Source organism: Symsagittifera roscoffensis, chromosome 10 (assembly GCF_963678635.1).
Source record: "Symsagittifera roscoffensis chromosome 10, txSymRosc1.1, whole genome shotgun sequence".
Classification (NCBI taxonomy): Eukaryota; Metazoa; Xenacoelomorpha; order Acoela; family Convolutidae; genus Symsagittifera; species Symsagittifera roscoffensis.
The window spans coordinates 31,816,239-31,841,574 of record NC_087071.1 but is presented as its reverse complement, the minus strand read 5'-3'; the positions used below and the strand labels follow the sequence as shown (position 1 = coordinate 31,841,574).

General features: G+C 35.2%; 3 protein-coding genes across 3 annotated transcripts in view; 2 read left to right on the top strand and 1 right to left on the bottom strand.

Moving 5' to 3' along the window:
- LOC134855657 (uncharacterized) overlaps positions 1-25,336 on the bottom strand; it is a 505,026-nt gene that overhangs the window by 151,010 nt on the left and 328,680 nt on the right. The gene's annotated exons all lie outside the window — the stretch shown is intronic.
- LOC134855034 (uncharacterized) lies at positions 8,737-10,284 on the top strand. Its single transcript, XM_063871414.1, has 2 exons — positions 8,737-8,985; positions 9,136-10,284. The coding sequence occupies exons 1-2, from the start codon at positions 8,737-8,739 to the stop codon at positions 10,282-10,284; spliced, it is 1,398 nt and encodes a 465-aa protein (XP_063727484.1).
- On the top strand, positions 11,201-12,703 carry LOC134855033 (uncharacterized). The gene has a single exon (XM_063871413.1). The coding sequence runs from the start codon at positions 11,201-11,203 to the stop codon at positions 12,701-12,703; it is 1,503 nt and encodes a 500-aa protein (XP_063727483.1).

Below are 25,336 nucleotides of genomic sequence, written 5' to 3'. Positions count from 1 at the left end.
GGCTTTATTACGCATAAGCGTTCGATGCCATTAAGAGTAGCAAACGAACAAACAAGGTTCTTTCAAAGTTTTTTTTTCAAACTTTGGTTACATCTTTGTTGCACAACCAATCCTTTCTAATTTTGTAGAATCTCGTTTTTTTATTCAACGAGGTCCCAAAAACTGAAGCAGAATGCAAGGAAAAGTAGTTATCAGATAGATTGGTCAGAATCATGATGCAGAGTTTTGAGATGCATGGCTTCGCAACTTGACACGGAATATCTGTTTACTGAGTTAAATGCGGTAGCACAATGCAATCTGAGGCAAGTGAGAAAAAGTCATTTGTCCTTTGATAGTTGTATTCTTCGCTCTCACGAAAGCTTAGGTAATGTTCTTTATCTAGAGGATACAGGTGTCTAATTGTAGTAAACTTGTCATCAATCTGCTTTTCTTCCTTACTTAGTGGATCGCTTTCCATAATAGCTGATGCCCTTCGTTGCTGGAACATATTTTTCTGTGAAAGTTTTTGAATCTGTTTGATCCGATATTAGCTCCAAGTTTTCATGCCCTTTAGCAGATGTTCAACATCATCAAAGCAAATTAACGTTGCGTTTTCAAGCCCGTTAGGCTTGCCAATTTCTTCCTTTTTTTCAACACTTCGAGCAAAAACTTCGTACTTCAACAAGTGATACATAGGAAGTAGCTGGAGTTCATATCTCAGTCTTAGTCGTTGATCTCAAATCTCAAAGTTGTGTAATAAATTTTGCAAGAATGCAGTATAGTTGATGACAATTTTTCATTAAAAAATTTGTTTCGAAATAACTCATGTCTAGCTTGGTTGGTTGTACCGTGTACAATTAGTTCCATAACTTTCTATGATATTGTCGGCCTTTCCAACGCAGAGTGACTCCATGAAACTATTTTTTTCTGTTGTTGTTTGGAAATCGTTTTTTTGTTGCTGTTTGGAAAAATTCGAATCAACTTTTCTAATCTAGTGATTTGTTCGCTCCGTCTGATTGGCAAACAAGTTAACGTCACATGCACTATATTTCTGAAAAAAGCGGAGGCTGGAGTCTCCCAGTAAAGCTGTTGAAACATAAGCTCGCAAAAATCCCGTGTTATCATAACTATGATCCTCTTGCAGGCATTTGTATGCTTGAACTTGTGAGAAGAATTTCTCATTTCGGTGAGAAGCTAAAACCGAGAATAAAGTTACGGAAGGCAACATGATTCGTGCTAGCCGTTGAATTAGAGGTGTAGAACCTTTCGTTGATGTTAAAATACTTTATACCAGGTTGTGAGATCTGTTAGAAATTTGCGAGAGAGTAAAGTTTGCTGCTGATGTCGCTCGGACTGCCGATTGCTGACTCGAGGTAATTCTGAGTCATATTCTTGGAACCTGCTTTGAAACTTTTTACTTTTTCGTCTGCCTAGAGTCCAGGTCTGTTGCATTTTGTCGAGGTCTGTGTTGATTTTTGAAGAAATGCTAATTTTTCTGATATTAGACCATTCTAGAATTGGTAGAAAATGCTGCGATTAAGTTTATCTGTTTTGACGAGAGTTCTTTTGCCGAGTGGCTGCTTGCCGTAGAAGCAAATTGCCGAGGGGCACTGTTGTGCCGAGTGGGTTTCTATTTTGCCGAGGGAGCTTCTTGCCGAGTGGGCGTCCTGCCAGGAGGGCTTTGTTTTGCAGAATCGGCCATGCTTTGAAGACATGAGCTTTTTTTCAGTCAAAGGTGATAAATTAAGTTGACGCATGCATAATATTGAATTGTCTTTGATTCATTTAGAAGCCACAAACATTTATATTGTATTCAACGTATAGTAAATTAATCGATAAAGTGTTGATTTTTAACGATTTTTCAAATTTTTAATATGAAAGATTTTTCAAATCAAGAATAGTTAGATTCGTGATCCGCATGGAAATTGTCGCTGCTTAAGCATATCACAACCCTTGAAAAAAATGCAGAATGGAGCAAAACAAAATCGCTCAACTGCAAACTAATATTTTCCACTATAGATATCATCATAAGAATTTTTCAGCAACAAAAACTATAAAAAAAAACGCGCATTGATCTATTTAATTTTGAGTTTTGGCCCCAACTAATTTTGTATGACACATTAAAATTGTGATGCATCATTTGCTGTTTCTTTCATTTTGATTTTTGACAGTAGTATTTGACTTCAGTAAGAAAACGTGGTTTTAATTTTTTTAATTATTCAAGTTTTGCCTCAATATTTGCACTGTTACTCCTTAAGGAAGAAAGATCATCTGCAATCTCAAAATCCAGTGGTTTTTGGACAAAAAAATTTTAAGTAAATGTTGCTCGGCAACAAAAAGTTTGTAAAAACCTTGTTTTAAAAGTGTATCATGCCATTTTTGATTTTTGCTTTATCAAATGCAGCATGACTCACCAGATTATTTTACATATCTGATATCTCACTAACATCTGATTTTCTGACAAAAAATGAATGTTATTTATTGTCAAAAACTACAATGACAAGAACTTCATTAAATTTTTGTTTTAAATCAGTTACTCTCATTTAGGTCGTGTTACTTCATCTGCTACTTAATAACTATTGTTTTTTGATCATAACTAAAGAAAAAATGTTCAGCATCAAAACGCAACATTCAATTTTTCCATCATCATATGAAGTATGACTCGCCAATGTCCATTAACATCTTTTGATATTCCAGTAACATTTGTTTTTTTATGAAATTTTTTTGCCATAAAAAATTGATATATGTATGTATGTATGTATGTATGTATGTATGTATGTATGTATGTATGTATGTATGTATGTATGTATGTATGTATGTATGTATGTATGTATGTATGTATGTATGTATGTATGTATGTATGTATGTATGTATGTATGTATGTATGTATGTATGTATGTATGTATGTATGTATGTATGTATGTATGTATGTATGTATGTATGTATGTATGTATGTATGTATGTATGTATGTATGTATGTATGTATGTATGTATGTATGTATGTATGTGTGTATGTATGTATGTATGTATGTATGTATGTATGTATGTATGTATGTATGTATGTATGTATGTATGTATGTATGTATGTATGTATGTATGTATGTATGTATGTATGTATGTATGTATGTATGTATGTATGTATGTATGTATGTATGTATGTATGTATGTATGTATGTATGTATGTATGTATGTATGTATGTATGTATGTATGTATGTATGTATGTATGTATGTATGTATGTATGTATGTATATATGTATGTATTTGTGTATGTATGTATGTAGGTATAGTAACGGGGTTATGGGGCTATAACGCAGAAAACCCAGTAATTGAAAAAGAGCTATTTATTGCAGAAAACGGAGTGTTTGCAAAAGTTGAGATTTTCAAACTCAAAATTTTTTAAAATTTTATGAAATATTATGTGACGACTGAGATTCCCATTGTCCACAAAAAATTGTCCCGTTTTGTGTATGGCGCGCATATGCGATCTGGTGTAAACTTGGATTTTTTTGTCACCGCTCGTGAAATTTTCAATAAATGTATGTTTTAACATTGTGGAGCTTGTCTTAAAAAACTTGTATTATTCTATTTGTCACGGCTTATGAAGTTATTTTGAATAACTGTAAATTTTAACATTGTGGATCTTGCCCTAATGGTTTTCATTGCAAACCACAACGTGTTCAAAAAATTGTGATGAACTCAGAACAATATCTGGAACCGCAGTGTTCGATATATAAAAAAAAAACATTTTTAAAAAATTCAAGAGAAGTAAAGAACTTCGCAATAAAACAGGGAGCAATATATCTCTAAACTGTTGAGGGTTTAAAAACCAATCTGTCTCTACAGTTCAAAGCTAAAACAATTACGCTTCAAAAATAAACTGAGTAACTAATCTACTAAGCTACTTAGTTTCGCGAAATCAAGTTTGATTGTTTTTTTAATCGAACTGGAGGAAGAAAATTTGTCTGTTTCTAAAAATCTAAACCAAAAAAAAACACAAAGAAACTTAAAATCAATGCGAACACTACAAAAATAAGAAAAACAGTCTGAGCTGTTACTGCCGGCATTCATTGTCATCAGAAAACACTAGGTTAAGGAGTTTAATAATTACTTGTTTTGTTTTTTTCTCCAATCTGAGCTTAAACGTTTTTTCTTTGGCCTCAACAACCTCGTAGTCTTATTTTTATTTCACTTTTTGATAGTGACAGATATTTATTTCGGAGAAAATTAAAACAAAAATTGTTTTTCATTTTGTCATTTGTAGGGGGAAACTTGGGATGTAATTAGTTGCTATAGTTCTCATAGATACTAAAATTAAGAAATTAAGAGAAAATTATGAGAAAACAAAACACATAAACTAAAGGTTGTTTTAAATCAAATGTATCATTTTTTTGGATTAAAGCTGCAATAACGTCAACTTTAAAATCAGAACGTGTCAAGTTTTTCTTTAATCTTTAGCCCCATTTTTCAGTTTTTAAAATTGGAATTTTACTGCAACGAATTGAAATATATAGCCATCAAAAAGTGATCAACTTGTGAAAAGCTGATATGAATGAGATAATTATTTAAACCAGCGGCTTGCAGGTTTTCTTCAAAACACAAAACTACAAATCTAAGAGTAACAGTTAGATGAAAGCTTTCAAAACCTCGTTAAATTACACAGTCACTTTTTTTTTAATGATGCACAAATTTTGTTTTAAATTTTATTTCCACTGATTTTTTTTATTTTTTGTCACAAGAACATTGCCACAAAAACATTAGGAACTATGAAGAAGCAGGAAAATGTTTGATTTGTCTTCAATAATTTAATCTGAACTTTTACTGTAATAATGACAGTAAAATAGTTTTTTTATTGTACTAAGATTCTCAATGGTTTCAGTTGAAAAATGTAGCAGTACACAAATATCAAAGGTTAATAAACTCAGTGAAAAACTGTAAAATAATCATTTCACGGCTGAAAAGTAGAATATTTATGTTTATCACATAAAAAGGAAAACCTAAAAATTGTACTGCAGCGAACGCAAATCTCGTGGCTTTCTCAACTTTCTGAAAAATAAACATTAATTTATAAAAAAAAATGAACTATATGTTACAGGTATGACGATGTGCTGGAAAGTGAGTTGCTAAAATATACAACACAAATACGGCCAGTTATTACAGATTTGCACCAATGTGGCAAACATTTTTCGTAAAATTAGCGAGCTCTTCTTATTAACAAACCTGCGTAATTTAGTTGGAAAAAGCTACGAAAGAACACTTTAACAATTTACGTCCTAATTTATACATGATATTGTCAGTAAATATCTGAATTATGAATAAATTATGAATTTAGTTTTTTAACAAAAGCTCGTTTTGTTAGTTTTTTTTGAAAAAAAGTTGCAGTTTGATTTGAGGTTAATTTGGTTTAGAGTGAACTACAGCAAACTCAAAAATAGAAGAATTAACTTTTTTATGTACTGTGATTTCTGCAAATGTGCGCTAAATATCATGTGCCTTGTATGCGTCAAAATTTTGAAATTAAAACTCTGCACCAAACAGTTTCATAAGAATAAAAGAAAGTACCAATTTTTGACTGGTCAACATATTGATCATATAGAAAAACTATCCGATCACGTAATACAAATGAAAAGTCGGAAAAACAAACAAGATATACAAAGGTTGATGGGAGAGCAATAAGGATTGCTGATAATACAAAAAAAGTCTCAACACTTCTTCAAATGAGATTATATTATTTTTTTATTGTTTCGAGTGGGAAGCACTGTCACTGATCTAATGAGCTGTAAAACATGAGATAGTTCTAAACTTTATTTTACAGACAAGTCTTTTACAACAAGCCTTTTTGCCTTTTTATAACAAACAAGCTTTTTGCTGTTTGCAATCTTTTGGAGCTCCATGAATAAAAATCGATTTTAAATGAGTTTCACTGTCAGCGTCCACAAAAGTGAAAAAAATTTCAATTAAAATCAATCAAAAATGGATTATAACATTACGATTTTTCAAGGCAACAAAACTTGTTTTTGATCCATCATAATCAATTTTGTTTCACTTTTGTGGACAGTGACAATCAAACTCAATTTTAATCAATTTTTCTCCACTTTAATGAGATGCGAATTTCAACGCACATAGAGCTTTTTCCGTGTTTTAAACTAAAGTTAGTTATTTTTGATTATTTTAAAACAATGATAATTTGGTTTCTCTTTTATGTTACTCTATAGCTAAATTTTAATCCTTTCAACAATTGCCCGCTTCTATCCCTTCCAATGTTTGCTCCTTTGCCCCCTTTGTACCCTTACACCCGCCATCCCCAACTTGAACCAATCCCTACCCCCTCAACCAATTGAACCCCAACTAAACAACCCCCCCCCCCCACCCACCCAACCTGAACCGGATCAGAGTGTGGGGGGTTCAAGTGGATTAGGGAGTTGTTGGTTCAGGTGCGGGGGTCGGGCGATTCAGGTGGGGGGGGGGGGGTGGTTCAGGTGAGGGTTCGGGTGATTCAGGGTGGGGGGTGTGTTCAGAGGTGTGTGGGAGGGAAGTGTCCTAGAAGGCCAGGGGGGTTCAAGTTTGGGAGGGGGCAACGGGCCAAACGTTAGGGGGGATAGGTCAACGCAACGTTTTTGCAATTTGAATTTAGGTTTAGAAATAGAGAAGGCTGTACACTCATTTTGCAAAGATTTCGCATTAATCATTTGTTAAATGCAGAAATTTGCACGACGCAAAACGAAAAGAAAAAGGAAAAAAATCCCTGTACTGGTTTTATAATCCATTATAATGGATTTCAAATGAAATATAATGCACATTAATTTTGCGAGAAAAAATGAATTTAAATCCATTTTTTTGTCCAATTTCGCTATCTAAGCCTAAAATGGGAATCGATTAAATTGACAATGTTTTAGACCACAAAAATCCATTATCATCCTTTTTTTTTTACTTTTTTTAGATGCGGGCAACATCAATTTTTGACCAACGTTTTAGCGTACAATTTTCTTCGCCCAAATAAAGCAGAAGAAAATGACTTAATTTTGTGGCAAATCTGAACTTTAATATTTTTATTCGGCTTTCCACTTTACGGTCACGTTGTAACAATTTACGAATTACTACAAGAATTTCGGAATAATGGAAAAAATTTCAAATTATTGTCACTTTCAACAACTAGCAACTTAGAAAAAATTAGAAGCTTGACTGCAACTTCTCTAACTAGCTTACATATCTTGTTTTTTCAGTGTTCATCATAATTGTTAAAAGTAATGAACGTAGTGAGAACTCTTTTATAGGTCTTGGTGATATTTCTCTCGGGAAAAAGTCTTGAAATTTTTTCACTCTCATTTTTGATTTTTCGCGGTTTGAATTTGAAATTCTTTTTCAATTCAGTTCATTTCCTTTGTTAAACGGAGGGCAAAATATGCTATCGAACAGCAAAAGTGAAAGTTTTGCAAAAAAAAAAACGTGATCGATTTGTGATTTCGAAAAAGGAATTTACTAATAAGTTTTTCCAGCAAAAAAAAATTTAATCTTTTCCAACTGTTGGTTGGCTATGTTTTACCATATAAAATTATATTCACTGAGATTTTAAAATTACAATGTCTATATCTTTTAAATAACTAAATGATTGTAGTTCAATTCAACTTCTGATAGTTTTTGCAATAAGATTAAGTAGACCTGTCTTTTTTTGTTATCACAATTCCGCATCTCCTTTTTCATTTTTTTCTCATTTTAATAAAAGGAAGTAAAAAATTTTAGCAAGCAATCGTAGTTTTTTTGAATCAAAAATTCCCGCAAATAATGAAATGACAAACAAAAAAAACCGTTTTTCAATATTTAATCGTTTGAGCAACTTTTTTTAACATATGAGTTTTTGTATTTAAATTGATCTCAAAGAGTTGGTCCCATGCCGATGGAAAGTAATCCCAATGCCGAGGAAAAAAATTTTAAGCTTAGATGACCCTGCATAGATATCAGGTTTTCTGATATAAGTTTGCTCTGGTAATGTCATGAGTGGTTGTAGACAACAAACTATCAAAAGTGATACTTTCCCTGTAGTCCATCGGTTGAGAAAGAAGCGAAATATGTTTAATAATGGAATCTAGAATATAGCCAAGACGATATTGCAAAGTCTTCAATCGGATATCTTCATTTTTTCCTCCCAGTCTCGTCTTTTTGTAATCTAAGCCTTTTAATTGTTTTATGGCCGAGAGAATTCATCTTTTAAATTTTCAGGCTAATTTTAACTTAAACTTTTTTGTACTAGACAAATTGACTGCCGGTTACATTGTTCATATAAGTAGAAAATGTTGTTTCTGTCAATGCAGCTAAAACTCATCTTGTAGATCGATCTCTTTGCTTGACAAGTTTTTTAACTTGATTGATTTTCACCTGAAATTTTCATCGCGGTTGATGATAAAATGCTCAAATAAAACAGACTTTTGGCTTTAAATTGTCAGAGATTGCAGAGATTGTTTAGATTTTCTGTTGAGATGTCTAACGTCTCAGTGAAGCTTGTTCAGACGTGGCTAACTTCAATGTATGCTACAGAGTTTTATTATAAATTGCTTTTATGTACATGTAATATGTTTCACGTTTTCTTGCATCTTAATTCCCGCCACTTTTCACGTGATTCTTTCCTGCTAAAATCAATATAATTCTTTCTACATTATCCAATTCAAGACGTATTCTAAACTCTCGGTTTTGAATATAAATCATAAGTTCAACACAGAACATTTGGTGACCCCGACGTGATATCATTCACATAATCCTTCAAGATGTCAACTCCCAGCACGGAAGACAATCAAGCTACCCTAGCAAGGGAAAGAAGTACTCGTGGAGCACATCGTGGTGTTGTCACTAAGTACATCAACGACGCCAATGCAATCATGGCAAATCCTACTGACCAAGTATCGAAGCAAGATTTTGAGGCACTCAAAGTTGTTCTGATGCACTTGGACAGGAAGCTCATCACACTCAATTCCATCAACAAGACGATTGAAGCTATCACTCCAGATTCTTCACTAGTAAATGAAATAGAAGAAACTGAAGAGAAAACAGCAAACTGGCAAACAGCAATCTATCAAATATCAAGTTTCATCGGTGAAGTTGAAAGGCATATAGTACCAGCTCCACTTTAGCAACCTCAGCCATCGCAGAGCGTTCAATCTGAGCAGGTACAATTGCCTACATTTTCTGGTAATTATGTGGAATGGTCTTCGTTCTACGATCTCTTCACAGCGTCTATTGACAAGAATAATTCTCTCAGTGATGAGCAGAAACTAAACTACCTCAAAGCAGCCCTCAAAGATGAACCTGCCAGAATCATAGCTTCTTTGTCAATCACCGACGCAAACTACGCCATTGCTAAACAACAGCTCATAAAACGATACGACAACAGACGCTCAGTAATCAATGCTCATATTCAGGAGTTTCTTGCATTTTCGGCATTGAAAAGCGAAAATGTCAGTGCCCTGAGGAAACTACAGTCGAAGATTGTGGAGCACCTGTCAGCCCTTCAATCTCATAAAGTGGATACTAGTGCGTACATCTACGTATATCTCATTCTAGAGAAATTGGACCCGAAAACAAGAAGACAATGGGAGCTTCAGAATCCTGGTCCACAACTACATGACTTGGATGATGTACTCCAGTTCATTGATCAACGAGCACGATCCTTAGAAGCTTCACCTCATGCTTCTATACAGCCTAGCAGCCAAGCAAAGCAATCACAGTCCAATCAGAACAAAAACAACCATTCCAATATCTACCATTCAACTACAGACAATTGTCTTTGCTGTAAATCCAAGAATCATAAACTATTCTCCTGTAATTCATTCCGAGAAAAGACGATAGATGAGCGTTTTCAAGTTGTCAAGACGAACAAACTATGTGGTAACTGTCTACGTTCTGGTCATTTTGCGAATCAATGCAACTCAACAAGCACATGCAAGACATGTCAAGGCAAGCACAACACGCTGCTACACAGGTCCGCCCAAGCGATCAATCATATTGGCACCAGGAGACCCGAGGAGACGGATACCATCCTACCCACTGCGCAGGTTGCATTCAAGGATCGTCATGGTAATGTACAATATTTTCGCGCATTACTAGATCAAGGTTCAACTGCTTCGGTCATGACACGCCATTGTGCCCAGCAGCTAGGATTGCGTTGTCAGAAAGTAACTACTAATCTTCAATCCGTGGGGGAGACAGTCTCCGCACAATCAAATTCAGTTGTTACTGCTGAAATGCTTCCAGGAGTATTCTTTGACAGGAGTATTCATTGTCCTGCCTCGTGTGACCTGCAACCTCCCACTGGCTAACGTGAACATCGGCGGGTGGAAGCATATCAACAATCTTGATATGGCTGACAGCAGTTTTCACAAGCCTGGCTGAATTGATGTTCTTCTTGGAGTGGACGTCTACTCAGCACTTCTCAAACCTGGATTGATCAAGTTGAGCGATACAATTTGTCTTCAAGAAACAGACTTGGGCTGGATTGTATCTGGTGCAACCTCTTCAAATTCATCGCAATCGAAGCATGTCTCTATGACGACCCACAATACGGAAGAAATCGTGAATCACTTACTTATGCAAGAAGATACGGATCAAATTCTCAAGAAGTTTTGGGAATTGGAAGAAGTCCCTAAGAGTTCTCGTCTAACTCAAGAAGAAAGGGAATGTGAAGATCACTTCACTAAAACAACAATGCGGGATGATGAAGGGAGGTACGTTGTCAAACTTCCAGTAAAGGACGGCGCCCCTTCTTTCGCTGAAAGCTACCAACAAGCTGAACGACGCTTTTTATTACTTGAACAACGTCTCTTAAAAGACAAGCAACTGAAGGATAAGTACGAAGCATTTGTAAACGAATTCATTGATCTAGGACATCTAGAACTCGTTCCCGCAGCAGAAATCAATAAACATTGCGCAGACGTGTTTTACCTTCCGCATCACTGTGTGACTAAGGACTCTAGTACGACAACTAAGCTTCGTGTTGTCTTTGATGCTTCAGCCAAAACGAGTGGTGGAGATCCATCTCTTAATGACACACTTATGACTGGTCCCGTGATCTAAGATAGTTTGTTCAATATACTCAGTCGCTTCCGAGTTCATCAAATTGCCTTATCTGCTGATGTGACCAAAACGTATAGACAAATCTGTTTAGCACGACCAGACAAGGACTTTCATCAAATACTCTGGCGAAACGATCCAAAGAAACCCATTAAGACTTACAGGATGACTCGCGTGACCTATGGGATACGTTCATCTGCATACCATTCAACTAGATCCCTCACGGAAACAGCTTTAGATGTTGACGACGAAATCACCGCTCAAGTCATAAGAAACGATTTTTATGTCGACGATGCTCTTACAGGTGCAGACACTGTGGAAGAGGCAGTCGTATTACAAGATAATCTTATATCAACACTCAAGAAAGGTGGTTTCGATCTTCGAAAGTGGTCAAGCAATTGCCCACAAGTAATCACAAGATTACCGACTTCATTGCAAGAGGCACCCGAAGCCTACACAATCTGTGACAAACAGTACTCAATCAAGACCCTTGGTGTGAAGTGGCACCCAATCACTGATCAGTTTTCGTTCACTGTAACAAGAATGCCTGAAATATCAAAGTTGACAAAGAGGAAACTGCTGTCTGATGTTTCCACATTCTACGATCCCATGGGGTGGCTTTCTCCTACAATCTTACAGTTCAAGATTCTCTTGAAAGAATGCTGGCTGGCTGGATCTGATTGGGATGAACGACTTCCGGAATCTATTGAGATGTCATGGAGAAATTCTAGAGGAGAACTTTCTTTGCTTCAAAATTTAACAATCAACCGACCTTTAACACATCAATCGCCTATTGTTGAAATGCAACTTCATGTGTTTTGTGATGCCTCAGAGCGCGCATTTGCTGCAGCAGTTTACTCCCGTTGTACGGATGCCAATGGAAATGTTGTTCTAAACCTCCTCTCCGCTAAGACAAAGCTCTCTCCCATTAAGCAAATAAGTATACCAAGATTGGAACTTAGCGCTGCTGCCTTAGGCTGCAAATTATTGAAAGCATGCCTGGATGCATTCTCTTCTCAGAAGAAGCCAATGCTCAAACTCATCGGATGGACTGATTCGACTGTATATCTGTCGTGGATCAACGACCACCCAGCAAAATGGTCATGTTTTGTTGGCAATCGAACCACAGCAATACAAGAAATTATTCCACCTGCCTCTTGGAAGCATGTTCCCTCAGCCGAAAATCCAGCGGATTGCGCCTCCAGAGGATTGGCCCCTAATCTTCTCCTTCCTCATAAACTTTGGTGGAATGGCCCTTCCTGGCTCGCCGAAAATCCAATCACATGGCCCCAACAACCGTCAATCATCAGTAACGAGGATTCAGAGAGACGCAAGCGAACGATTCTTCATGCGTATAAGGTACCTCTATGTCAACCATTCGAGACCAGGTTCTCTGTTATGTCTAGACTTGTACGAGTGACTGCATGGCTACTCCGAGCTTCAAAGTTGTTAAGGAAAATTACAACTCCTAAAGGCAATCTTATGGCAGATGAACTCGTCACGGCACTACACGCACTTCTAGCAAGCCATCAAAAGGACTTTTTCAATGATGAGATCTCGCAACTATCTGAGAAGACATCCTACAGAGGAGCACTCCTGTCGCTGACGCCCTTTGTTGAAAAAGATAGCGGTCTTTTACGAGTGGGGGGGAAGGTTAGCGCAAAGTGATCACAGCAACGATTTGAAGTTTCCAATACTAATAGACGGCAAATCACATCTAGCAACTCTGTTAATCCGTCAAGCACATACCAAAACCATGCATGGAGGCCCACAAGCAACGCTGTCACATTTACGTCAAAGATACTGGATAACCGGTGGCAAAAAGGTAATAACTAAAGTGACACAATCATGTATTACTTGCCGACGCTTCGCAAGACGGCTAGCAAGTGCAAACCCAATTATGGGAGACCTTCCCCAGGAACGTATAACCCAATCACGACCTTTCACGCATGTTGGCATTGATTTTGGTGGACCGATTTCTCTCAAAACCTCTTCCAAGTCCGTGGGAAAAGCGTACATTGCGTTACTTGTATGTTTCACCACCAAAGCGGTCCACATTGAACTTGTATCTTCCCTATCAACACCATCTTGTGTATCAGCCTTGAAACGGTTCATTGCTCGACGGGGAAAGCCTGCATGTATATATAGTGACAAGGCTACCAACTTCATTGGTGCACGAAATGAGATGATAGCATTACGTGAAATTCTGGGCAACGACAAGAAGAACTCTGCCGCAAGCTTCATCATACAACAGGGCGTTGACTGGGTAACAATACCACCACGCGCGCCATACTTTGGCGGACTTTGGAAGGCCGGAATCAAGAGCTGTAAGAATCACTTAAGAAAGGTTGTCGGAACTCAAGCTCCTACATTCGAAGAACTCTACACTGTCCTCGCCCAAATCGAAATTATTATGAATTCAAGACCCTTAACACCACTTTCGAATGATCCTAATGACGTCACAGCCTTGACGCCAGGTCATTTCCTTATAGGAGCACCCTTGACGGCACTTCCTGATAGTGTACCGAACAAAGAGACAGCCTCCGTGACGCTTAAGCAACGTTGGTTACACACTCAACAAATGGTTAACGATTTTTGGAAACGATGGTCCAAAGAATATCTTACAACACTCAATCAAAGAAACAAGTGGAAAATACAAACAAGGAGCCTTCAAGTTGGCGATATGGTTCTAGTTGCAAAAGCAACATCTCACCTCTTCAGTGGCCCTTAGCGAGAGTCATGAAGACCTTTCTTGGAAACGACGATATAGCACGTGTTGTACAAATCCGTACATCTAAAGGAACCTATAACAGACCGGCTACAAAACTTCATCTACTGACTAGCTCTTGTGACAATTGATGTGGTTAATGACAAGTTAACAAATTGCAAGCAATTGCTTTATGATTCAAATTGTATTCACAACTAAACTATTTATTCTCATTTCTGTTTCTCAGAGTTCGGGTGAATTTCTTCTTTCGCTTAGGCATCTTCTGACTTCGGCTTCTTGGATTCAATACCGGATGAGCTACACCTGTTGGAGCTGTGTACTGCACTTGTCTTTTCTGCATTACCTCAGTAGAATCACTGGTTTTTATGGACCATGTTAGCAGCACACTATACTCATACGTCAAAACCATGTGGCCAGTACAATACGGTAGATATATAGCTTCCCCTGCAAATGAAAATATTTCAAGTATTGTCTTAACATTTATTCAGTAATATCATTACCTGGTTTTTGCACATGAACCCACAGGTCTTTACGATCCATTCTCAAGGACTCGGTTAGCCAACTGGACGGCGACCATCGACTTTCTGGTTTTCGTAGCAGAAAATTGGTTACTCTTCTATTCGTTGTGAAAAACCAAAGTTTCTCCCCACGCTGAAGTTGCGACCATGCAGTCAAGGGCGGATCTCCATCGATATGCCAGGGTGTAAATGATATGCCTCTAGAAATCAATAAAAACGGATCGTACACTTCTTCATCTTCCCTACAATGATTTTCCCATACTGATATTTCACCATTTTGACTGTTCTTTGGCTCAACGGGCTGATAAACATCATTTCCAAAACCACAATCCAAGCCTGGTTCGCCTACGTTAAACTCTCTTTGCAAGTCGTCAAATCTTTCACTCTTGGAAGCTGTGTTAACAGCATCATTTTGGAATCTGATTACCTCATTCTTTATAACCCCGGGCTGTTTGGGATTCTTCAATAACTCAAAGACAGATTTGACAGGCAGAAATTCGTATCTTTTTTTCACGGCCATCTCCATTAACTCATCAGCTGCTTTACACTCTTTCACAAAATCGGCAATACTCATCGTCTCATCAGTGGGTACATCATATGTCGCAAACATATCTGAAAGAAAAACCATTTGTCAAAAAACTGTCTCCTTAGAGCTCTCATTATTAGTTATGTGACTATTATCTTTTGAGAGGATCTCTCAAGGTGGGCTGGATGTGGCTAACTCAGACGTGGCTAACTTCAATGTATGCTAAAGAGTTTTATTTTAAATTGCTTTTATGTACATGTAATCTGTTTCACGTTTTCTTGCATCTTAATTCCCGCCACTTTTCACGTGATTCTTTCCTGCTAAAATCAATATAATTCTTTCTACATTATCCAATTCAAGACGTATTCTAAACTCTCGGTTTTGAATATAAATCATAAGTTCAACACAGAACAAAGCTGATTGCTTTTATCCTTTTCAAAAATCAAAAATTTTTTAACCATTTCATCAAATTCACCAGTGTGAAGAGCTTAGACTAGTTTCAGCGATTGTTCTCATTGGTCTGAAAGTAGGCATCAAAAATTATTTTCAGTCTTTTTTGATGATACAATTTTTGTCTCGAGTTTTTGGTTGTGAAAAACTGTAATACTTAATGGGAAAAAGGAGCTTCTTGAAGGCTATAATCTTAAAATTATATCAACTTACGGCAACTTCAGTGATCATTCTTTTTTGCCTTAAGCCTCCCATTTAAGATGGGCTGTTGTTACACATCGATTTCATCAATTTTTTTATATTAACTTTCGGTATGAAAAGTTTTTTTATCTCTTCGTGCAATTGTTGGTTCAACTTTCAACCTCTTTGCATTTCCGATCAAAAAAAGCTCGCCATTAGCATTATATCTTTTGTTTTGAAACTTTTTATTCTGTTGATGTAATCTTGCTGTTTTTTGTTTGTATAATTGTCTTCCCTGGAGTTGAAAAGTCTGAATCGTGATTGAGCGTTTCGTTTTGTAGATTTCTCAGGTAAAGAGGCACTGCTGCAAATTTTCTTCTGATTTGAAGTTTTTTTTTGGTAGGAAATTGTTGAAGAGTCATTGAGTCGTGGGAAAAATTTGAGTGTAAAAAACTCTTTTAGTTTCTATTCTGTTTGTTCCGCAGTTATGAATTTGGCCTAATTTTGAAGAAAAAAACTGTTCTTTAAAAAATTTTGCGCGACCTCACAGTTTGAAAGTTGGGTTGCACCAATCTTTCTGTAATGTTGTATCACAAAACTGACGCTTGACGCTTTGAGTTTATTTGGAAATTGTTTTTTACCCTCAGTTAGTTACCATAAAATAATTTGATTTTTTTAACTTTCGCCGCTTTGGTATCCTGCTCAAACAAAAATTTAATTCTGAAAGGTTGCTTTCAGTAAAAACAGCTTCACTGATGGCAAAGTTTCTTTCTTAATTCAGTTCCCTTATCATCAGTCATTAAAGGTTTGTTCTAGTTCATGATAATTTTGTCTGCGGCAACAAAAGATATTTTAGAAACTGGAATGATTGGCGCCAGTGTATCTTTGATTGGAATGATTGGCGCCAGGGGCGGACTTTCAAAAATATTGGAAAATTTTGTCGACTTTTTTTTAGGTCGACCAAATTGATTTTCCGAGCTCTGCCAAAGCACCAAAAATACCTGAAAAATTAGGCCAAAAAAGACGTTGTTAGGCTTTTTTTTGAAATTTTTGACCAACAAAATCGCATTTTCTCGGCGCGCGCTCCCCCCTCAAGATTAGTATATATTAACGCCAAAGGCGCCCTTAGAAAAATTTTAGGGTACGTCATCAAAAATGGATATCTCAAAAAAGTACAAAGGGGGACCCTTTGGGTCGGCAGGGGGTCGAATCCCTGAAAATGGGGCGTCCGACCCCCCCTCCCCCTGCCCCCTCCCCCTAAATCCGCCCCTGGGTTGCATGGTCTTCCTCTTGAATATACGCATGTTTTTAAATATGGAATTGTTGTCTATGAAGTGAATTAATTAGAGCAAACATAAGTTTTTTTAAATTCTAAATTCCCATTCGCTCAAAATAATGGCCATTTGTTTTAAGAATCGTTTCCGTATTCATCTCAAAGCTGTAAAATTTTTTATAAAACTATTTGTTGTTTGTACTACTAAGAGTTAAGCATCATTGACTACAAGAGTATATTTTTACTGACAGTTGAAATATTAATCTCCTTGTTTTTGAGCTGAATCGTCGAAAATAGATGGAATTAAATTGTATCGCCACCTCAAGATTTTACTTGTTATATTTTATCTCAATCAGTCTGATGTTCGAGGAGCAAAATCAACCGAAGATGACGTGATGGGTTCTCTGCAGCATGCTCAAAGTATTGTCTTGAACACTTTGTAGGTTCAACTGCCTTACAAGATACACAAGCTGCTGAGCACGACCAGATTAATGGATTAAAACTAAATGTGGTGTTTTTAAGTGGCTCATTCCAGACCAGCGGACAACCCAGCACTTATAGATTTATGTTTGAAAATTTTTAAAGGTAAATCAGTTTCAATAGAAATCAACAATTTAAAAAAAAATTGAAACTCTCTAAAGTGTGCAAAAAACTAACCAAGATCATAAATAACTGTAGCGTAGAGCACATAGAAAATTGTGTGTGCTCAAAAATGGCAAAAAATGAAAAAAAAGACCCGGTGACTACTTCCAATTAAAAAATAACTTCCAAGTCTTTAGTTTACTCTAATATAGGCAAAAAACGTAACTTGGCCTTTTTGGGTATAAATATTCTGATGATTCACTTAAGAACGTAAGAAGGTACGTAGATGAAAATCAAAATCAATTAAAATAGGACTGACGCTTTATTTTAGAAGTTGATCTTCACTTCGTAACACGAATATCATAATGAAAGGCAGGGTTCGTCGAGTTTTGTGAAGCACTTCAACTGGGATCAAAATTGGTGAGGCAATCAAAGTTAATAAGAACACGGTAGTTGGATAACCAAAGCTCAGAATATCGGACTGCTGAGGTTGACGCGATAAAGATTTTTGAAATCATCAAATGAAAGGTCAACAACATCGTTATATCCCCCCAGGTTTAAAATTAAAATAATGTCAGAAACTTAGATCCAGTGCAACATGCTTGCTTAGAAAATTTGACTTAAGAACTTGCAGTCGAATTAATTAAATCTTTGGGAAAATTTCGACATCCTTGTCGGTGAACCTTGACTGTGCTATTGTTTACAATTCTTTTGGAGAATATATAAAATGTCATTAAGGCAATTTTAGCAGACTATAACTCTGGATATTTGTTATCCATTCATTTTTGATTTCATTTTCTTGGCCGCATCAATTTGATCCAAGTTGAAGTGTTTCTAAAACTTCGATGAACTGGGCCATCTAATATGTTTCACTTATAATGAAGTGCAACGCAGCTTCTAAAATTTAGAGTTATTACTATATCAGTTGACTTTTGTTACCATCCCAATACTAGGTTGTTAAGTGAAGCAACAATACTTTTCTTTTCAAATGTTTGTACTACCATCCATGGAGTAGATTTTACGTAGAAAAAAACCATGACTCAAGTGTCAAAAAATCAACGGCGAGCAGGTATCTGAAAAAATTTTTAGAAAGATGTTTGGAAGACAAAAACGTAAATAAAAAAATGGAATTATCTTTGCTTATCTAACAATATCGATGCAAAAGAGAATAAGAATAATCTAGAAAAAATAAAAATTTAATAAATCATCAAAATTTCTCATCGAAACAGAATCGGTGAGTATAAATGACGACATTAATAGCTTTAGAAACGCAATTCGACTCAAAAATAACGAAGTTAAACAAGCAAATTTCTATATTGTAAAAAAATTTAATGAGTTAAATGTAATGAAATTAAATACTTTATACATTGATGAGTTTTGTAAGCAGAACGACGAAACTTTACATACAGATGTAGTTCTGATATAAAGGTAATAGAAAAATATATAAAAATTTACAACCCGTCCCTATTCAAAAATAAGCAATCAACCATTAACTTTTGATTTAAGCTAAAAAACGGGTATGCTATAATTTTGTCAAAATTTTGTAAGACTTTTCAGAAAACATTCAAATCGTTTCTCTCTTTGTTTCATTTTAGACGATTGAATTCTAAACTCTTCGAGTATTTTTAATTGTTCCGACTTTCGATACGGAAGTAACGGAATATTTGTGTTCGGGGTGGGTTTTTTTTTTCTTCAGACAAATTTCGACTTTTTACCGAAATTTTTTACCCTTTTTGACGGATTTTTTTAAAATCATTCGAAAGCTATTGTTGTCTTGAGCTCATGTTTGAAAAGATATTTCACCTGTGATCTTTTTTCGTAAAGTTATGGGGGTTTAAAGATTGCCATTTTGGCCAATTTGGGACAATTAACGCGCGATATATTTCGCGCTATTAACGCGTAAGCGGATATTTAATCCGTCTTAAAATCGTTCCAAATTGGTTGAAAGATGCTTATTTGCCATAATTGATTTGTTACAAGGAGCTAAATCTATCTTTTTGTACTTTATATGGCGTGTGCGGGGATGATTTTTATAAAAAAAATTTCAAATTTTAGAAAAAAAAATTTTTCATTTTATTTTATTACTTTTAATTTTTTCATGTTAATACTGCTCCATAAAACCTTAAAAGGCAGTTGGAACATTCAGGGTTGTTTTGTTTGGCTTGTATAACTTTTTATCTGGAAAGAAGTTAGAAAGAATGAATATTTTTTCAGGGTAGTGTCAGCGCCCAAAAGTAATTTTTTCCAGCAAAACAGAAAACAAATGAGCGGAATATAACACCACTGATTTACTTTCGAGTTTTTTTTCAGTTCCTAATTCAGCTCCCGGAAACCAATTCAGGTCCCGTTTAGCCAATTGAGATGCAAAAAATTTGAAAGTCTCTACTTCAGAACGCTTGCAATTGAGAAATTTTTCAGGTAGATGAGAAATTAATTCTAGGTATTTTGGAAACCTGGATTTAAAAAACAAAGAAATTTGAACCCAAATTACATGTAAGTTTTTGAGATGACAAGCAGTCGAATCGCCACATTTCTCCAGCAAGAAGCAATTCATTCCATGATGTACTTTGAGAATTTGTTATCGGAAACCCCCTTGCTTCGTGTACTTTCCCAGAGTGAGTAATTATTGCAACCATAAATCAATTCGGAAATCAAACAATTCTTGGCAAAACTACCAAAAATGCCGTGAACGATTAGCCAAAATATTCAAAATGAGCAAAAAAAAATGCACCGCAAGTACCCAGTTTAAAAGAATGGAAATATTTCAAGCATATTCCAGGCTTCGGTTCCAACGTTCTAAATTACATGGCTAAATGTACTTCTTCCATGATGGTAAAATTGTTAAATTTTTCAAAATTGATTCTTCAAACTTCGCATCTCCGCTTTTTTCCCTTATATGACAGGGAATTATTGCTAAGGTATACGAGAATTTATTATGAGAACTTGCACTGTATCTGCATAGCCAAATTTAGACGGCAAGAATTAATCGGGTCACATTTTGTAATCAATGTCTGTATAGATAAAAATGACTATCCTTTCGAAGTATACGAAACAAATCGAACACCATTAATCAAAGAAAATGACTCGATGAATCCTAAAAACAATCTCTTGTTTTAAAAACTGGCACAATTTCCAAAACTTTTGAAACAATATCTCAAATCACGGAACTTTTATAAAACATCAGATATTGGCTTCTGCTCAATTTGGATGCAGCATAATTTCCCTTCAATATGTTCTTATTTAGTAACACAAATAACTCAAAAAGAAAAAAATCCATAAAACTTGTTCATGCAGTTCTTTTATCTCTCATTGATTTTGACTATAATTCTACATAATCTTAGTTTTTCAGCAAAAACTTCTTATACAAAAGAATCCAAACAGTAAAGGTTTAAGAAAATTTTTTTTTCCTGCATGGACGGAAATTAAAAGAGGTGGGCCACAAGGAATGGCACTTGATATATTGCTGTTCGATTTATATTTAATTGACATACAAAACTGATTAAATGATGATAAATGTAGTGAGGTACAACATGGAGACAACTGTATGGTTTATTTTTCATCTCTTACTTCGAAGGACGCACTGAGCTTATAAAAAAATCCTTGCTGGAGTTTTCAATTTTTTGCCCAAAAAACCATTCAAATTTGAATGCATCGAAGGCACGACTTATAAGGTTATGTCAAAAAAATTACAAATAGAGTTTTGAAACCGATCGTCTATTTCTAACTGATTATTATAAAGAGAAAAAATCTGAATGCAAATTTTGAGGTTTATTTCATGATTCTAATCGGTCATTTTATACTCAATTGAAAAAAAGTTTTGTAGAAAAATGGCTCAAGGGATTCGGACAATAGATACAATTTAACAACAACTGTTCACATTATTGGTTTCCTTACTTCATTTTTTAGCTTTAACTCATTTAGACTATCCAATTTTTTTAAATACATCTTTTATATGCAAATCTAATGCTTTCTCTAGAGAAGCACGTGATTTGGGTTTGAAGCGCATGGTATTCAAAAAAACCCAAGAATCTCGACTGCACAATTGAAAATATTTAAAGGAATAGACAATAGATTGAACTGAAAATTGTTATACACGTAAATCAGTATTCTATTGATGAAAAAAACTTTGGCCCTTGCAAGCAAAATAGCTGATTAGAGAACTAATCGTCTCACAAAGCAAAACAATAATTGACAACCAATGCTTAACTACATCTCTACAATTTTTTTTTTCATTTGAAGTCCCAAAAATCGAATTTTTGCCAGCAAAATTTAAAAAATTTCGACATCGCCACCTCAACTTTCAAAGTAAACTAAAATAGTTCTAGATGATAAGAAGCATTCTAAATGATATTGTCAGCATACATTTACGTGGCGTGAATTCCGTTTTCTCTAGTGGATTTAGTAAATAAAATATGACTCATCAAATATGATTTGTTTTTCCAGATTTTTTGATGCTCATAAAGCATTAATTATTTGTAAAAGTTTATTTTAATTTTTCACAATCATCCTTAAATTGTTGATTTGATGATTCAGTAATTTCGACGCTTTTTTGAAAAATTATTTTGGTACCAGTTTGTATTTTGAACTACAAATAACCAATCTAGTTTATAGGCTTAACTGTCTTGATGCTGCGGCTGGTTTTTACGGTAAAAACACTGTTCTTTGTTGTTTGTTGTTGTGAAAAATTTATCGTTTTAAATTTTTTTCATAAACGGGCAACTCGAAAAGCTGACCAAATTGCGCACAATTCTAACCTCAATTGCTGCTTTTAAATCAAAATTGATTGACAGGTCACTGTCTTCTCTGATGGTGCTGTCAATCGGCCGTTGACATTTTGAGCAGAGTCTGCTATCACTCGTCAAAACCTGCTGCAGACATATTTTAGGATGGGAGCAATATGAATGTCCACAAAATAAGGCTTTTGGGTTATCCAGCGTTTCCAAGCAGATGCAGCAATCAAAAGGATTGGTAGACATAGCAAAAACATTCAATAATACAAATCGGTTGGTTTAAATTGGCATAGCAGTTAATCAAAAGATCAAGTACTGACAAAAATGAAAACTTATGCTAGGTTTTCGTTTGTCAACACAAAGAGTTGGCAATTGCAACATTGATGCTCAAACAAATCAAATATCTCAAGAACGATGTTTCTTAATGATTGGAAAGTTTTATGGAAAATTGATCAAAGTTAGAATGTCCAACAAAGACTGCTAGCCTCCGAATCTTTTATCACACAAAATACAAATTCTTTGAGTTTTTATTTGCAGTAATGAGTGACCTTGCATAAATTTGTTTGAATATAATCATTTTAATGTCGATCAAAAATTCATTTGCCAAAATTTAATATTCCATATCTTTTTAGTAAGAACAATGGAGGGTTTTAGCTCAAACTTGGGTACTGTTTTAATACCAAATAAATTTTTGCGCTTCGGACCTTCTAAAATATAGTTTGGTTTTCACGGGAGGATCTTAGATTTTCTCGAGGTAGGGGGCGGATTTTCAAAATTTTTTTGAAAACTTTGTCGATTAAATTGAGTTTTCGAGTGCTCCAAAAATATTTTACAGAACATCATTGACAAAAAATTTTTGCGCCGCCGTCAAATTTTTGAAAAAAATTCAAAAATGCCGTTTTAAGGATTTTTTTGGAAAATTTTGACCAAAAAATTGGGTTTTTTCGGCACGCACTCCGACCTCAAAACTAGTATATTTTGGCGCCAGAGGTGTTTTTAGAAAAAAAAATTGATGTCATAAAATAATACCTCAATTGATGCGATAACATATTACCAACATGCTAAAACATGTTTCCTTTGCAGAAAAATTGAAATGAAAAACTTGTCGAATTTGAGCTTTTTAATTGTCACATTGAAGGATTGCCCACCAAAAAAAAGATGAATGTAAATTTGTTGTCATATCAGTTAAATACAAGATTTGCCAAATTGCGGTTGCCCATTATGAAGTTGTCCAAAAAACTGTGATTTATTTCATTACTACCTGTAGTTGAGGCATCAAGTATTTGTAAATTTGTAAGTTGAAGTTTTTCCAAACAGAGTCAGTTTGTTTTTATTTCTTCTCTTGCATTCAATGACTTTTTTCCAATTGTCTGTTGACTATGCTTCGAATTTTGCATAGCATATGAAGTGTAGAACCATGGTGTGCGAATATTATTAGGAGCATCTGTAATTGACTCAGGTAAAGAATCGAAACCAAATTGTTTTGAAGTTCTTCCGCCGTTTGTTCATTAGGATGCTGCTTGGGTTTTGAGCTGGCCTTGACTAAGCAATTTAAAACAGCTTGAAAAACTTGAAAAATATCAAATGAATGACTGAAAGTGACTGAATAAAAAAAGAAACAAGCTTTTGATCCTGGCTTTGCTCGACAACAGTCCACGCGGCTTTTTTTATCCCTGTGATGTTTTGATGTTTATCTTCCACCTCCATTCATTAACGGTACAAAGTTGTTGACATGAAATAATCGGCTTATCTATGAATCAGATCAATAGTATGCAAAAAACTTTAATATATAAAAAGAAGGATAGCTGGTCGGTGTGCAAGTAGCACGAAATGTTCAGACCACAAGAACAAAAAAAATTGACCATAATTTTGGGAAAAATATTTACCGAAAAACCATTTATAAAAGTTGTTGTCAAAAATACGCTCAAAAACTTTCAAGCATTATGTTCATATATTAAATATCTTAATTACGTTTCTATGTTTTTTTTTTCACTTTTAAAGGAGTGCTCGCTCGCTTGATTCGCTCAAAGTTGAACCAAATATCGAAAAACTTCAAACACTTTTTTACACTGATGATTTTTTATTAGACTTCGAATTACAACTGCAAATGTTTTATAATGGTATCTCAATCGACTCTTCCAACGATAATTTGTGGTGCTTGATTTCGCGTGGAAAACAAAAAATGAAAAAACTTAAAGAAAAACAAGTACAAAGTTTAGCCCGATCACAGCAATGAAATAAATGATCATTTTAGAGTTTTTCGAGAACGTTAAGAAATTTTCTCTGTGGAAACGTTTTTTCTCTCCACAAAGTGTGACTTTTATTGCTCGTTCGGCTATGTTCGGACCTTACGCCATATTAAGTAAAAAGTGATAAAGTTCGCAAATAAGCTTCATTCAACTTTTTTGGAACGATTTCTAAAACGTATTAAATCTCCGCTTACGCATTAATAGCGCGAAATATATTGCGCTTGATTGTCCATAATTGGCCAAAATGGTAAATTTTAACCCCTCAAAACTTTACGAAAAATAGTCCAGGTGAAATATCTTTTAAACTTTAAGCTCAGGTCTACAATACTTTTTGAATGAGATTTAAAAAAGTCCGTCAAAGGTTGCTAAATAAAAACGCGAATTTTGTTTGAAAAAAAAAACCCACCCCCAGCACAAATATTCCGTTACTTTCGCTACGAAAGTCGGAACACAAAAAAGCGGTAGGGTCAATCGATCTTAAAACAGTCGGACCATTCAGGTCTTCTCACTGATACGAGCAGTCTTGTTGTGTCTTAAGGTTATGGCACAAAATTGTATTCGTCTAACAGGTTTCTTAAACTACAATTTTCACTAATTCACTTCAGACCACAACTACTATAAGAAAGAGAATGGATTTGTTCAAAGTGGATTTTTTTTCCAGAAAAATTTCGACTTTTTATATAGCAATGTTTGCCGGGTTTATTTTTTTTATCATTTGAAAGGTTTTGTTTTCTTGAGCTCAAATTTTAAAGGATTTTTTAAGCTGTGATCATTTTTCGTTAAATTATGGAGGTTTAAAGACTGCCAATTCGGGACAATTAACGCGCGATATAATTCGCAACATTACCGCGTAAGCGGAGATTCAATCAGTCTTATAACTCGGTGCAAATTAGTTAAGGCAGGCTTTTTGTCATAATCGCTATGGTAATAGGATCTAAATCTATCACTTTCATTTTTAAATGGCGTTTATATGGGATGGTGGATTTTTTAAAAAATTTTATCAGATAGAAAAAACTATCAGTTTGAAAGTGAACACGATTCATGTGAAAGTTCAATCTTTTTCGA

Excerpts from the sequence above, each read along its gene's own strand:
- LOC134855034 (XM_063871414.1), top strand. The coding sequence starts at position 8,737 with ATGTCAACTCCCAGCACGGAAGACAATCAAGCTACCCTAGCAAGGGAA. Across the intron at positions 8,986-9,135 it reads TCACTCCAGATTCTTCACTA|GTACAATTGCCTACATTTTC; the intron begins GTAAATGAAATA and ends CAATCTGAGCAG.
- LOC134855033 (XM_063871413.1), top strand. The coding sequence starts at position 11,201 with ATGACTCGCGTGACCTATGGGATACGTTCATCTGCATACCATTCAACT.